General features: G+C 46.8%; 1 protein-coding gene across 2 annotated transcripts in view; it reads left to right on the top strand.

Annotated features, from left to right (window-relative positions):
- Positions 1 to 15,670, top strand: part of Scfd2 (sec1 family domain containing 2) — a 341,734-nt gene that overhangs the window by 314,646 nt on the left and 11,418 nt on the right. For both annotated transcript variants that reach the window (XM_040747205.1, XM_005080782.4), the window contains exon 7: positions 5,871 to 6,005. In XM_040747205.1, the coding sequence (XP_040603139.1) occupies positions 5,871 to 6,005 (135 nt within the window). The remainder of the gene's footprint in view (positions 1 to 5,870; positions 6,006 to 15,670) is intronic.

Below are 15,670 nucleotides of genomic sequence, written 5' to 3'. Positions count from 1 at the left end.
GTCAGATTCCTATTCAGTGGGCACAAAGAGTCTAATAATCCTCTGCCCACACAGACAAGTAAGGAAAGAGTAAAATTACTGCTTCATCTCCTCCATAATGTGTCCATGGCTGAGACAATGCTGTGTGTTCTTGAACCCCATTTCCTTTTCCTCCTGGGAACGAGCAAGACCACATTTTCTAGATTCCCTCATACGTCAATGTGGACCTGTGACCAGCTCTGGTCAGTGAACTATGGGTAGCAGTGGTACATCCTCATGCCAGGCCTGTAACATCTTTCTATGCATCCTGCCCCTTTCTCTTTGACCTGCCACAGATGATGATACAGTCTCCACTCACATGTGGCACCACAGGTGAGTGGATTGCAAAACACAGAGGCCACCACACCCCCAGAGCGCCCAGTAGTTGGGACAGAAGCAAAAAGGTAGTGACAAGTGAAGACCCGCTTCACACTAAAGCAGACCACACGCCGCTCTACCCTCTGTAACTCTTTGTAACCTCTGAAAAGAAGGGCGTGGCACTCCAGAGATGCCCGCCTGCCGCCTTCTGCTGGTCCTTGACTGAGGAGTGTATGGTACTTCACAAAGGGGAAAGTTCCACGACAGTCAGGGAGTGGGGGCGTGAATGGCCTGAATGGCTGGGAGGGAGGGGCAGGGTCTCATCAGCAGAGACTTGAACTGGACTTTCCAGACAGGTGAAGGACAAGTACCACTTTCTGCCCAAAAGCAGTCCTCCGAAAAGTGTGCTCTTTACACATGCAAGCCTTAGTTCTTTGTACCCTATTGTTTTAATAGACAGTTGGGGAATTTTTCTGTCTGTTATTTATGTGGCAAAGCTTATGAACTTATTTTTTAAAAATAATTAGCACTTCTGTTATTTACTATGCTTTGGCTGCAAGAAAAAATGGGAAAAAAGAGCACTATAAATGGCTTATACTGGAAAGGTAATTTGTTGGATCCACAACAAAAGTCTGGAAGTCAGCCTAAAGATGAATGAAAGCTACTAGCATTAGCCCCAAGGTGGAGCAGGGAACCTTCTGTCAACCCTGTAGCAGGGTCAGACTCAGCTGGCAAAGCACAAGTGTGGCTGGCAGTCACAGGCCAGCCTTACACAACTACATATAGAAGGAAGGGCTCATAGCGCAGTAACTGTCACATCTCTAAAGAGACACATGGAGACCAGAGCATTGTCATAGGAGAATAGAATTGAGAAGTTGCAGCCAAAAAAGAAAAACTGTAAGAGATTCATGTCATGAGTGTGTCAGACTATAGAGAAAGGTGTATATGTGGCTCTACTGAATTTGTGTGATGTCTTAGCTATCTTGTACTTTTAATTATGGTTTATTTCCACATTCTAAATAATTGCCCATTCATTACCTTAAATAAATAAGACAGATTTTGACCTTCCCCAGTAATAAATGGGTATCACAAAGACTCAAGAATGAAGGTAGTGCCTTCAAACCTCTGCTCCCAGGGAGTCCAGCCCAGCTGGCAAGCACAGCTAGCACTTAGTCTCCCAGTAAAAAGGAGACCAAGGTGTGAAAAGGGATGGAGGGCAATCCATCCACAAGTGTCCTTGCTTTCCCTAAACCTTCTATGCTTCCTACTACCCTCCCATCCATGCTAGCATCTTTAGAGTACTAAGAACAGCCCATCTCCCCTAGCATGCCCTGCCTGGGAGACAGGGACCCAGTGCAGTGCTTCTGCTTGGGGTCAGAGTCAGGGTCTGAACTCTACCCCCAACCGCTGTTCTTTCTTCTGTAGTAGGCAGACCCCATGGATGGCAACAACCTTACTTCATTTTGTATAGGTCATGGAGTATACCCCCCTTCTCTCTCTCTCTCTCTCTCTCTCTCTCTCTCTCTCTCTCTCTCTCTCTCTCTCTCTCTCTCTCTCTCTCTCTCTCTCTCTCTCCTCACTCTCTGCTGTCTCTCTGTTGTTTTTTTGAGACAGAATTTCTCTATATATCCCTGGCTGTCCTAGAACTCTGTAGACCTTGAACTCAGAGATCCACCTGCCTTTGCCTGCTGACTGCTGGGATTAAAAGTGTGTACCACCACAGCTCAGCTTCTCTCTCTTCATGCGGTAGCCTGTATGTATTTCTCTGTTGTTCTGGTTGAAGTTGCTTTATATATCCAGCTTTATATAAACCAAGCAAACAAACAGCTATTAGCTCTTCAAAGGAAGGAATTGTCTTTTCTGTCTTTTATTCCCGTCACACTTTGTATCAGTATTTCATTCAGTTGCAAGTAACAGTGATCTGGAGACTAGTCTCTTAGACATATGAGGTTTATTTCTCACATGAAGTGGTCCTTGCTAGACTCTGTCGTGATTATAGCAGCCCGGTAGGTCATCACCACAGTTTTTCTTGTTTCTGCTGTGCAGCCTTAGGAGTATTCCTGTGCTCCATGCAGCAGGTCAGAGAAATGGAAGACAGGGATATGTTTCCATTTTAAAAGACTTGTTTCTGAAAGCCCCACGGGATCCTTCTGCTTCTGGCTCTTTGCCCAGAAACTGGAAATATAGACACCACCAGCTATAGAGCAAGCTGGAGGATGGCTTTTTAGTCAGTTGATAAAGTACCTGACTGAAAACTGAGTCTGTTGTTGTAATGATGAAGAAAATATGACAGACAATTTGATTGGATTAGTAGGCTTTGGGACATTGGGGAGGCACATCTCTGGGTGTGTCTGTGAGAACTTTTCCGGGGAAAATTAGCGAAGGAAATAGAAAAGACCCACTGGATGTGGGTGGCACAATCCTGCAGACTAAGATCCCAGGTGGAATAAAAGGAAAGGGGACAGCCATCCGGGTGCCTCCAGTAGACTCTGTTTCTGACCGTCTCCTGCTCACGGGCCTCCCTGCCACGGTACCCTGGGTCCCCTGAGCTGGAGGCAGAGTGGCCTCACCAACCAGGAGTGCCACCAACCAGGAGTGCCTTCTCAGCTCTTCCTTCAGACACAGCAAGAAAACAGCAATTGGCTTACCAAGGAGAAGCCACATGCTTTTGGATGACAGCGCTGATGTAGTAGCCGAGTACTCCCCGAGGACTGTCCTGAGCGAGGGACTTTACAGGTTGAGCGACTGGGAGAATAAGGGCTCTCATGGCAGGCTAGCTCACCCCACATTGTCCACTTGAGGAGGGGAGGGTTGATGGAACCAAAGGCCTGTTTGTTTGGGGTTTTACTTAAAATTTTTATTGGATTATTATTATACAGATCCATAAGTAAATATAGAAAATGTAGAAAGAAAACAGATCCCTGCTACTTCCTGAGCACAGGATTAACATTTTAGTGTGCCTCATCCCAATCTCGTTCCCTGCATGAATAATCTATTAGCTTTTAACAAGAAAAAAGGGGCCTGTTTGTACTGATGGTTTGCTTTAGAAAAACAAAAAGCACACAACACAAAGTCTCCCTCTGTACCTGGCACCCACCCTTCAATCACTGCTGGAAGAAGATGTTTCCATCACAACATTTTCTTTTCCATATTCAGCAGCTACAAGTGGTCACACTCTCCCTGCCACTTTGTATAATTGCTGTCCCGTCACACATGTGCTCATCACTTGGCATTTCCATTCACAGGCCTTAACCCTGTCACCACAGGCCCTCCCTTGTCATGTTCTCAGTGCTCCTCCCTATAGACATTCCTCACTTATTAAACAGCTCCCTGCTGTCGGGCTCTTGAGTGCCTGTGGTGGCTTGGATAGGAACAGCCCCCATAGGGGTGAACCAACGGCTCATAGATTTGAATGCTTGGCCATTAAGGAGTAGTACTATACTCCCTAATGACAGGGATTAGGAGGTGTGGCTTTGTTGGTGGAAGTGTGTCTCTGGAAGTGGGCTTTGGGGTTTCAAATGTTCACATGAGGACCAGTGTGTCTCTCTTCCTGCTGCTTGTGGATCTGGATGTAGAACTCTCAGCTGCCATGTCTGGCCATGAGCTGCCATGCTTCCCGCATCGTGATAATGGACTAAGCTTCTGAACCTGTAAGCCAGCCCCAATTAAATACCTTTTTTTTAGTCATTGTCATGGTCTTGGTGTCTCTTTACAACAACCGAACAGTGCATAAGACAGTGACTTCTAATCTTTCCTTACTCCAAATAATAAATGGCAGTTTCTGAATGCATTGCTATGCATTAACATAGCCAAAAAATAAATTGCTAAGAGTGGATTTCTGTGTCAGATGTAGTTTTGATTTGATAGGTACTACCAAATTACATGCTGTGTTGATTTAAAAAGTTTCTTCTCCAACCAGCCTGAGAATGTCTGATACCCTACTTTTAGGTTTTTTTCCATCTGAGTCTTTCAGAATTTATGTTGGTCAGATGACTCACAAATGCCTGTAACTCCAAGGACTCATACACCCCCCACCCTGACCCCCTGAATACATGTACACATAAATAAAATAAACCTTTATAAGAAAACCTGTCTTGGTATAACTTTAATCTGACTTCCTCTAGTTATAAGCAAGGTTAGCCAGTAGCTTTATCTCTGCCAAGTGCTCACTCAACATGATTGTTAATCCCAGAATTTCTCAGTGTACAGTAGTCCCACTGACTAGTTAGTATCACAACACTGGGATCTTCCACTGAGTAAATACTAGCCCTCCCAAAAGTATGGCGAGACTTGGTGTTGCTAGTCTAACACTGCTTCATTTCTGAGATATTTTAGGAGACTTAGAATATAGGAAAAATAACTTAGCATTCCTATAAGAAAAGCAAGAAAAAACTAGAGACACTGCAGTACGCTGCATATCTGTAACCATGGTTACGGCACCTCGTGTTTGCCACATGTAAAGAGCTACACAGAGCTCAAGACAGGCTGCCTTCATCAGTGCCCTGTAGAAGCTGGCCTTCCTGGAGTGAGTGTGGATCAGAAAGTGTGGGGAGGGGAGACACCACTTGTGCCTTTGTGCTAACACCCCAGATATGCTGCCAGATGAGTATGGGACAGCAGGGACAGCAGTGGGATTGGAGGAAGGGGGCTTGATCTGTGAGAAAAGAAGACTCCCTTGGGAAGAACTTTCCAGCAAGTCAGGAAAGAGGTCAGTGAGACAGCTGCCTCCAGGCAGCACTAAATATGGGTCTGCAGGGTATTTAGGTTGCAGAAAAGGAAAGTGCTCAGTACCATCCCTCAAAGCAGAGATGCTGCAATCTAGCATCGCCCTTGTCCTACAGAGATTCCTGTGGTGCTCTGTGACCCGGTTCCACCCCGACTTCAGTCAGATTCCATCTGTCTGTCATCTCAGCTCCTTTGTCTGACATAGTTCTACACAGAGTTGGGCGCTGTGGGGGAGGGAGGGTTAGCTTGGATGTTGACAGCCATTGCAAATAAACAGTCACATTCCAAGCAGAGGAGATGAGTCTAAGAATGTTTAGAGACCATCTTCATGTTTATATCAAGCAACAAGACTTTCTACCATACTTCCTACATAAAATTGTCTCTTTAAATCTAGATTGAGCATTTGGTCCTACTATGACTAGCTCTGTTGAGGGACATTTAGTTACAGAAGAGACTAAAGAGGCATGGCAGTACTAGAGAACTGCATGAACACAAGTTGGAATCCCTATGGTATTAAATTAATAATTAAAAAAAGACACAAAAGTTACAGGGTAGAAAGAGGAGGACAGATCTGGAAGAAATAAAAGGTAGAGTTGGAGTAAATATGATCCAAATACATTGTATAAAATTCTCAAAAGTTATTAAAATATTTTTAAAGACTCAAGGTTTTATAACCTTTCACACACAAAATTACAGCCATTGCTTAGTATCAAACTAATCTTGCTTTACTTCCTGTGATGCAGATTAAACTGTCTCCAGGCACAGCAAACAAGGGCTTTTGCTCACAGCACAGTGTTCTGTCTTTCCAGGCATCCTATAAACCACTGTTGAAGCAGGTTGTGGAGGAAATATTCAGTCCTGAGAGGCCAGATCCCGTTGACATTGAGCATACATCCTCAGGCCTCACTGATCTCCTTAAAACTGGATTCAGCATGTTCATGAAGGTAAGTAACCATGAAGGGAACATCCTCAGTGTCACAATGTCCCCTTTGCTGAGCATGGGAATGCAGGCATACAGTGCCAGGGAGAGAATGGCCTTCTACAATCCTCATCGACCATTTGGTGGTGTACAGTATGAACTTCTTTGAACCTGAGTCCTGTCATCTCTCCTCAGCCACACATATACCCATGTTATCCTCAAGAGCACCACTGGTCAGCTTTTACCCTCATGATCTATTTGTTACCGACATGAGCACATGTGCTACCATTCACTGGGTTTAGTGGTATCCTTTGCTCTTAGTTCTAGAACTTACTCTGCAGGATAATGAGCAACTCTGCATGCACCTATGACTAACATCAACCCAGACTCATTAGAGATGGTATTTGTTATGGTCCAGCAGACTCCTTGAACCGCTCTGGCTCATCTCTGGGGTGGGTCAGAATGACGGAGCAACCCTTGGAGTAGGGATGAAAGACGGGAAAAGTACACAAATGGGATCTATTTTTAAGTCACTGTAAAGTTTCTAAATTTAAAAGGATCTAAACAAGATTGCAGACTGACCTCCCAGGCTATGCCCGTATTTCAGCAGTAATAAATAACTCCTGGAAATAACAGAATGTTTTGCCAGCTTCAAAGAGTCTTTGAAATCATGAATTAATCTGCATTAAAAAATCCAGCCTTTTGGAGTTCAATAAAAGAATATTCCAGGAAAACCGGCCCATTCCAAAACCCAGAGAGGACAGGAGCCAGCCATTGGACTGGAAACCAGCGGTAAATTGGCTGGAGTGGCCTTCCACCCTTTGTTCTGCTCCTCCCAAGTCCCAGCGGCTTCTGATGCAATGCCTGGTTGCTCATTTTCTTTTTCCATACTAAAGCAACACAGCTCAACTTCTTATAAGTGTCTAGAGCTCCTGTGCTGGGTCTAAACCAGAGTTGTTGGGGTATTCTCTGCTCCTCTGGCCTTAGTAGCTCTTCCCGGTGGCCATTTGCTTTAAAAAAAATTTAGGGAAAGAAGTAAAAAAAGGAGGGAGGGAGGGAGGGAGGGAGGGAGGGAGGGAGGGAGGGAGGGAGGGAGGGAAAATTAAAAACAGCAGTAACTTCTGGTATAGGCATGGTTTCTAACCCTCTGCACTTAAGTGCTTCCTCTACAAGTTTGGACATCCAAACTGTGTCCTGATGTTAGTTGTGAGTTGATTCCCCAAGCGCATTTTCTGTCACTGTCCCATGGATCAAGAGCTGTCACATTTGAGTTGCCCCTGTGAGTTCTGTGGAGTGTTCTCCCTCCTGTCCTGTGCTCAGCCATTCCACCATCCTATCTGGCATTGCCTAGGGAGTTTGGGACCCTGATGCATCAGCAAGGTAAGTGGGGTACTCTGCCCTGTTGTTGGAGCTCCAAAGAAAGGCTTCAGCAGCCAGCTAACCTCAGAGAGAAGGCTCCTGGGTGTAGATTAAGGAGAAGAATTTAGTTCTCACAGCTGCTATAACTTCTCGAAGAAACATGTTGAGAAGGAAGCAAAACTAGACAGAAGGATTTCCATTCTACCCCAATGCCTGTTGAGAGGGAAGGAGGTGGGATGCAGATAGACTCACAGATGGTGCGAACAGTGCCCACCCACAGCTATAATGACAGTCCATGTGGACCAGTGAGCCCGAGTGTGTCTGTCCACCCTCCTGTCCATCCTCATGGCAACCTTAGCAGGTAGGTCCTATCCTTATCCCACTTTTGTCCAGTGAAGAAACTGAGGCCACACATGCCTACGCAGTGAATGCAAATTTCCCAAAATCTGGGATTTCATCTCATTCTCTCTTGTCTCATGTGATTTCCAAAGAGCACATGGTAAATGGCAACTCCAGGGTGTGTCCTCTAGCCCCTCCCCCCTCTCCGGAACACTTGCCTGTCCACAGCATTCCACAGCCCCCTAGTGCTGCCAGGCGTAGTCTCTGAAGGTAAGTATTCTATGTTGTTAATTCTAGTTCTCTTTGGGGTTACTCAGCTGCCTTCCCTTTCCTGGGTCAGTACAGCAGAACAATCCAGTCCCTGCCTGGATTGGTCACGGGGCCACTGGTGTGAGTGAGATCCCTCAGGACTCGGGCACCTGCCGTTCCACAGACTGCTTTTCTGGGACTTGAGCCCAGGGCTCATGGGAAGAATGAATCCCAGGCATGACAGATGTGCCACCCTACACATTGCATCTTCATTCTGAACCTCAGGCAGTTACTGTTCCTCTCTGGTCACTCACGGCCCTGTTCTGTGCCTCTGGAATGTGTTCCCTACTTTCTCACTCAGGACTTGCAGTGCTGAGCCAGAAAGAAACAAGGAGGCAGAACTTGATGAAATAAAGTCATTCATGGGAAGTCCTTCCCTGCATGGCTCCTGTTGTACAAACGAGAACATTCGCAAATGAACTGGAGCTGGAAAGGAGACCCGGGTCTGTCCCTGGTCAGGCCTCCCTCTGCACTCAAGGACACTTCCCTGACTAGGGGTAACCAAAGACAGTCTACCCACGATGTAGAAAATGGAAGATGAGAATAGAGACAAGAAATGCATGGAGAGACAGGGCCCACAGTCACACCACAGGAAGCATGGCACAAGTCTCACATAGGGTGTAGCAGAAGGAATATGGAAAAGGGTGGTCCTAGCCCTACATATCTCCCTTGCAGTTCTGTATCTTTTGTGCATACTCTGTGGCTGTATGTATAAATTGTTTTATATGTCTCTTGGTTGTCTCCCTCCAGTCTGATATGTTTCAGAGAAGTGTTTTTCTAAATACACAACACAGCCCATTGTGCATCAGCAGGTCAAGACAGTTGGAATGACTGTAATAGGGGAATAGACTACATAGGGGAATAGACTAGGCCAAACTCACTATGTCTAGCTGGGTAAGACAGCCCAGCCTAGCCTCACACCTCTACACAAGCATGACTTGAACATGTTCCTTCATTCAGTTCTGACTGTAAAGAGTGTGAAAGCTATGACTAGAGCCCGGAGGGGGGAGCTAGGGCTTTATCTTCTGGATCCTCAGCGCTGGGCATTCTGCACAGTCGGTACTCACTGGTCTGGAGGGGTGCGGTCAGAGAAGATGGATTACAAAGCTCATACAGCACAGTTTGATGCCACTGGTTTCTCTTTCCAACTACACCAGTTTCACTAAGTGTGGAATACCTTCCAAGACTCCCAGTGGAGACCTGAAACCACAGGCATAAGGCCTGTGAACACGCAAACAGGGTGCTTTATTCGCTAAGCAGATGGCATGTGTTGTGGTCATAGGGTGTGCAGTTTGAAGGTGTGAGAGTGAACCTAGAATTTTGTTTTTCTTTTTCCTTCTTCACACTTCCAGTGGTTGGAGACTTGTTCTTAACAGGCATCTTAGCAGCCTCCACAGACAATTATGTGTTTCCTCATCAAGTCAAGAACTTTCATCTTCCCACTTAAGCACTTTACAGCTTTTCTTTGGCTTATCAGATTTGCCAGCACCCTGCTTTTGGAGCATAATTTGCACTTTGGGGCCATAATCAGGTAAATCAAGGGGTGCTTGAACAAAATGCTTTGATGCTGCCGAGGTTGGTTGATAACCCAGGTGGCTTTTCAGTAGTGACTGAAGAGGGGGTGCATTGCAGTATGGGTACATCTGGACAAAAGAATGTCTCCTGGTGACTAAGGAGGTGGTGCATGTGCAGTGTGGGCACTCTGGATAAAGGAATATCTCTCAGGGACTAAGGAGGTGGTGCATGTGCAGTGTGGACACTCTGACAGAGGGAAGCTTTGTATCCAGGCTGGAGAGAGTAGGGCAAGATTTCATCATGCTTCTCAGAACCATTTGCAACTTAAAATGTAAGAGGTTGGTTTCTCTAAGCTTCTTTTCATACTATAAATACCTGAAACTGTGGAACACAAAACCTAACCTGAAGTTTCATGCAAAATCTGCACAAGTAAGTGGCACTATTGGACAACTCTAGTGAGTCTAATCAGCTGCCCTCATCCTCCTGTCCAACGGCTGCTGAGCAAGGCAGCCCCAACCAAGCACCCACTTCACAGAGAGGCAAGTCCTCGGCTCCTCACCTCCATTCCCACCACAGTGCTGAGGTCGGTTTCTCCCAGTGCTCTGCGCCTTGAACAATAGAATAGAACAAGACACTGATGTTACAGACTGGAGGAGCTCTGCCAGCAGGGTGGGAGATAGCAGAGCAGATGCTGGGGAGGCCCGGGGGTCTCTTCTCCATGTCACATTTATTCTGTAGTTTGATTTGTTGAATAGCAGGTGGCTCTCTTCATCTGTAAAGCCTCACCCCCATGTAGTCTATGCTCTGTAAACTTCCTTCTGGGGTCTGTCTGCAGTGGAGGTGGGAGAGCCCAGAGCCACACGCCTGCAGTCAGACTGTGGGAGAACCACTCAGCCTCTCTGTGCCTCCATTTTCTCATATGTAAAATGGGATGGCAGTGGGGCTGTTGTGACATACGTAATGGCATGCTGGGCACTCAGCACCAGGACTGTGTGTAGTCAGGGCTCCTTATTAGCACTCTGTGGTCCCTGCCAGACTGTAGCTTTTAAGACAGAGCCACGTTGGGTATCTTTATACCCTATACATAGCCAGTGTTTGGGTGCACATCCAGGTAAGACAGAAAGATTATGAGTTTGAGGCTATCCTGAGCTACCAGCAAGAGCCTCTTTGAGAAAGAGGAGGAAGGAAGAAGTCGGGTATAGTGGCATATGCCTATAATCCTAGCATTCAGGAGATAAAGGTGGGAGGATTGTGAGTTCAAAGTCAACCTGGGCCACATAGTGAGCTTCAGGCCAGACTGGGCTGCATAGTAAGACCCTGTCTCAAAAATTAAAATAGCAAAAGAAAGTAAAAGGAAAAAAGAAGAAAGGATAGAAAACCTGTTTTTAAGGTAAAGACAAAGAGAGACTGCACAAACTAACTGCAGAAATTCACACATTACAAATCCCTAGCGGTTCCCACTGGCCAGAAGACAGACAGTTGGATGACCTTCTGGCCTGTCGCTGGAGCCATGTTCATGGGCTGTAGTGTTCTTTTCCAGGCCGTCTCTTTCCACTGTGAGCCCGATTCATTGATCTCCATAGTCTTAGTGACATAAACTTGTCTCTGTGAGTACACTGTGGGGAGTATGCCTTGGTCACCCTGAACATGGATGCTAAACCCAGAATGGCTCAGGTCCTGACTGTCCTGGAGCCCATCTGCACCATCACCACACTCTGGGAGACAGAGGTCTCTGTGAAGATCTGCTGCTGCCTCGGTGCTGTGGCTAATGCTAGCCCCCCTGCAGACACTTGGATGTGGGCCCCCTAACTCCATTTTACTTGTGTTTATACATTTCTGTAGGCCAAAACAGTTAAGCAAAACGTGGTGTGCATCTGTCTAATATTCTCTGCCAGACAAACTCTCCATGGCTAGGGAAGTCCTGGCAGCAGGGTCTGCCTCCCTGGAGTGTCATAGTATGGGCAGTTAAAGCACCTTCTTTACATGGCTCCGCTCTGTAAGTCAGGGACCACAGAAATCTTCCATTTCCACAGGTTTTGGTTATCGAGTGCCAAATAATCAGTCATCTTGAACCCCACGCTCATAATAATACAACCATTCATTCTGCTCAGCAGGTTGCACTCTGAGCAAGCTCCACTCTGCCTCCCAGGAGGCTCTTCCTCACAGTCCATGAGCCAGTGCTGAGCATCTCCTGGGAACTTGGAGGGCCTGTGGACTAGGACCTTAGCTCCTCTGCACGGTGTCAATGCTCTAAAGGGAACACCTAGGGGAAAGACATTGGGGGTTCTGGCCTGAAAGTCAACTAACAACACTTGCACAGCACTCCACATGTCAAGGCAGTCCGCTTTAAGGAAATAAAACATGCACTCTTCCTCTTGAAAAGGAATCAAGAGCCAGAGGGACAGGAAGCATCATCATGGCCACTTTTGAAAAATACAGTCTGTATGTGGGTAAGTCTACATCGCCTGGCTGCCCAGGGCAGTAAGGGCAGTGCTTACTTATCCTACGTGTGCTTCCCTCTTGCAAGACATTGAAATCATTCACACCAGACATGACTTCAAAATCAGTGGTACCAGAGTGGCTGTACTGAAATAAATACCGATTGCTTTGTCCATTTTTAATGTCTATTAAAAAAGCAACTTCCTGGATGAGAAGCTGAGGATAGCAAGCATGCCCTGCTAGCTGAGGAAGACTTTGACATCAGCTTGGTCACTTCTCAGCCAGAGGAAGGACTGGTGACGAGTCACAAGGCTGTCCTCCTCCAGAGATGTACAACCCAGTGAGGGTGCTCGCTGGGAGGACCACGTGGACCGAGGCTGGCATGGAAACCCAGTTCCCTAATAGCCTCCCATACAGAGCACCCTGAGGCCCTGTGAGTAAAGGTTGATCCTGACCTAATGAATCAATCAAAACATGCTTTCCCCTCTCACTGGAATGGGATTTTAATTCAAGACTAGCATGTCTAATAGGCAGCACTTTGAAAGTGCATTTCTGAAATCTGTGGCTTGGATTTCAGTCTCCTGAGAGTAATATACTTTATATCTGCTCCATGTGTTTGAACCTCGGTTTGTTTTGACTAAAGGACATGATCTGTCAAGATGTTTTCTCTGCTGGAATTGGCGTGAAGAGGGTAGGCTTTACCTAATGAAATGGCACGGGGCCCTTCCCCTCTTTCTCTGTGCTTTAAACATTTTTGTTGCTGTAGTCGTTCCATTTCTTATGTGGCCATGCTTAATTAGAAAAAGATTCGTGACAAAGATTCAAGCCCCAGTGGGCCCTGTGTCTGAGTTGATGTGACAGCTTCATGGCCTGGAAATAGGAAAAGGCCCACATGAAGGAATGGCGCTCACATGGGCCATAAAAGCAGTCAAAATTGTGCTGTCGGATACCAACCAATCACAGCAACTTAATCAAAGGAAGGCTAATTTACTTTAAGGACCAAAGGATAACCAGGGACCCCCAAAGACAGCAATGCAGAAGGATCAGACCAAGAACTGGGGAGCTCATCTGGAAGATAAACAGTACTCCAGACTGACTCACCGTGCTCTGCAGAGAGGCTAAATGATGCCCAATGTATTGTAGGTGTGCAACTGATATTAGTTGAACACATGGATGAGGTCCAGCTGTAGCTTTTGGTTCACCTTGATAGCCAAGTGTTTGCAGAGCCTCGCCTGTCTTAGAATGACTGAATTATAAGTAGCCCAGTTGGGCTCAGGACCTCATTCCATGCCCAGAAAATCATGTTTGGACAGCAAGGACACTCTATAACCATGTGGCTTCTAGCAGCCCTCTCTGAGCTGAGAGCAGATTATTGGATTATAGATAGGACAGTCACCCAAACAATACCTTATGACAGGGCTGTGGGCAAGTACTGTGCTTCTTGTGAGGGTCCTTCCTGCCCTGACTTCCTTGAGTGATGACTGATCAGGGCTTCTAAGCCACATAAACCGTTTCCTCCCCAATTTGGTTCTGCTCAGTGATTTATCACAGCAACAAACAGCAAATTAGAACAGTACCATTGAGTGATGTTTGGGAATATGTAACAAATTCCTATGTGTTCTATAAGGCTTGCCCTGGCAGCAGTGAGAGAGGGGAAACCAGGGTGAACTTGGGACTAGGTGAAGCAAGAAACAGAAAAGATGGAGCTCTGAACTTAGGTAGGGCTGAAGAAATGGGGGCCTGGAAGAGTAGCTGTGGCCTCCATGGGATGGGTATTGGTTGTACACACCAGTAAGAAGTTGTCCAGGGCCTTTTGTGTGTTCTGAGTACCTAGGTGAATGGTTTGAGGTTATCCTGATTGGGCAGCAGAAATGGAGAAAAGGGTGACTTGCTTTGGGGGCTTAAGTTTAAGGGATTGTGAGATACCTGTGTAGCCCAGCAGCCTGGGCCAACAGTACAAGCCAGAGCCATAGGCTCTGGAATGTAGGAAGGATAGGGTCACCAGGAAAACATCAAGAGAAGAGAAAGGTCCAGGGCAGAGGATTCAGGAACACTGAAAGTAATGGAACAAGACAACCATAGAAGAAGAACCTGGGCAGAAAGCAAAGATAGAAGGTTTAAAAAGGAAAAGGCATGGAGAAGTTTGAGGAAAGAGGAGGCTGTGTCTGCCAAGATACAGCATGGGTTCTCAACCATAGGAGGCTAGCTGCCCAGCAACCTTGCACAATGTGGCAGAGTCCTATGAGGACCATGCTGTTCTAAAGGACAGCATGAAGTTTTAAGAGATGAGAGTAAAGATGCTTTAGTTGGAAGTACTCCTTTATAGATGGCAGTGTGCAGATTACAAGGCAGCTTGCCTCCCTCCAGCTCCTCAGCAAGGCAGACCCAGAGTACAGACTTAACCCCAGTGCAGTGCTTAGACCCGAGCGATGTCATTGAGCCTCTGCAAATGGGCTCCTTACCTATTCAGAGGTTCCAGGCAGGGCCCAGAACAATGCTTGGCCCCTCTACTGCTTACCTGTCCTCTACACCTTCCCCACTCCCTCCCTCCCTCCTCCTCTTTTTCTCTCCTCTCCATCTCTTCCTTCTCTCCCCCCACCCCTTCCTTTCCTTTCCCCTGGGCTCTCCACCGTCTGCACTTGACAATTTGCTTTCCTGTATCCCTTCCCTCTACACACTCATTAATATACAGGCTGTATGGTGTGCAGCAAGGACTCTCCTCTGCTCTGTGTACTGCTAAGCCTGGTACCTTCAGCAGTGTCTCCCAGGCCCCATAGCAGTTGTTCAATAAATACTTGTTGAATGGATGGCTAGAAAAATAAACAGCACTGTGTTAGAGAAGAGTTTGGTGGCAATGGCAGTGCTGTTAATGGCCTGGTCTCTTTTTAAAGCTCGAGTCTCTCTCACTGCCTCTGTAGGACACTGATGGCCAATGGAGAACGGGGAACTTGATCACACCCGTTCTGAGGCTAAGTGAGTCACAGACGGAGGGAGACTGAGGAAAGCAGCAATATGCTGGGAGGACTCAGCGGCACGATTCCCAGATTCCTGAAAAGCCCAACACTGGAAGTGGCAGGGTCCTCCCCTGACACCGCTGTCATGGAAGTCAATCCAGACACCAGAGTACCCCCAGAACCCACACTGCAGAGGCCCCATAGCCTGCACTGAAAAACTGGGTGTGGTGGGGGCAGAGAAGCCATCTTCTCTTACCAGAGCTGATGTCCTCAAATCCCAGCCCTCGGCAGCTCATCAAGTGACAGAGAGCAGAGATTCCACCTGCTTTATTACACCCTACATGTGCAGTAACAGACGATGTGTCCAACTGTCATCTTCAGATTGTCACCCCACGAACTAACACAGACGGGACTCAGTCGTGTGTGGCTGCTTATGAGGAATGTGAGATGGGATGGGAACGGCTCCACTTCCTAGCAGCCTGCTGGCCTGACACGCTCTGAGGAGAAAGTCTGGTATCAACACACAAATCTAAACTGAAACCAAATAGCAAACACCAATGGGGTAATTGGACCCATGTATTTGTGCCTGGACCAACATTCCCTCTGCTCCTTAGCCTCAGGGAATTGCTCTCTGTTGTTGCTGTGTGTTTCATTTTCTTGCCCCTTTTCATCTTCTACTCTGCCCTTCCAAGATTCTCAGCATGTGCTTCGGATTCCAAACTCTTATGGAAAGCATATGTTTTGAGGAACATACTGTGCCATGAGTTCCAGAGCC

This window comes from Mesocricetus auratus, unplaced genomic scaffold (genome assembly GCF_017639785.1).
Source record: "Mesocricetus auratus isolate SY011 unplaced genomic scaffold, BCM_Maur_2.0 Super-Scaffold_100006, whole genome shotgun sequence".
NCBI lineage: Eukaryota > Metazoa > Chordata > Mammalia > Rodentia > Cricetidae > Mesocricetus > Mesocricetus auratus.
This window is presented reverse-complemented; position numbering and strand designations above follow the sequence as displayed.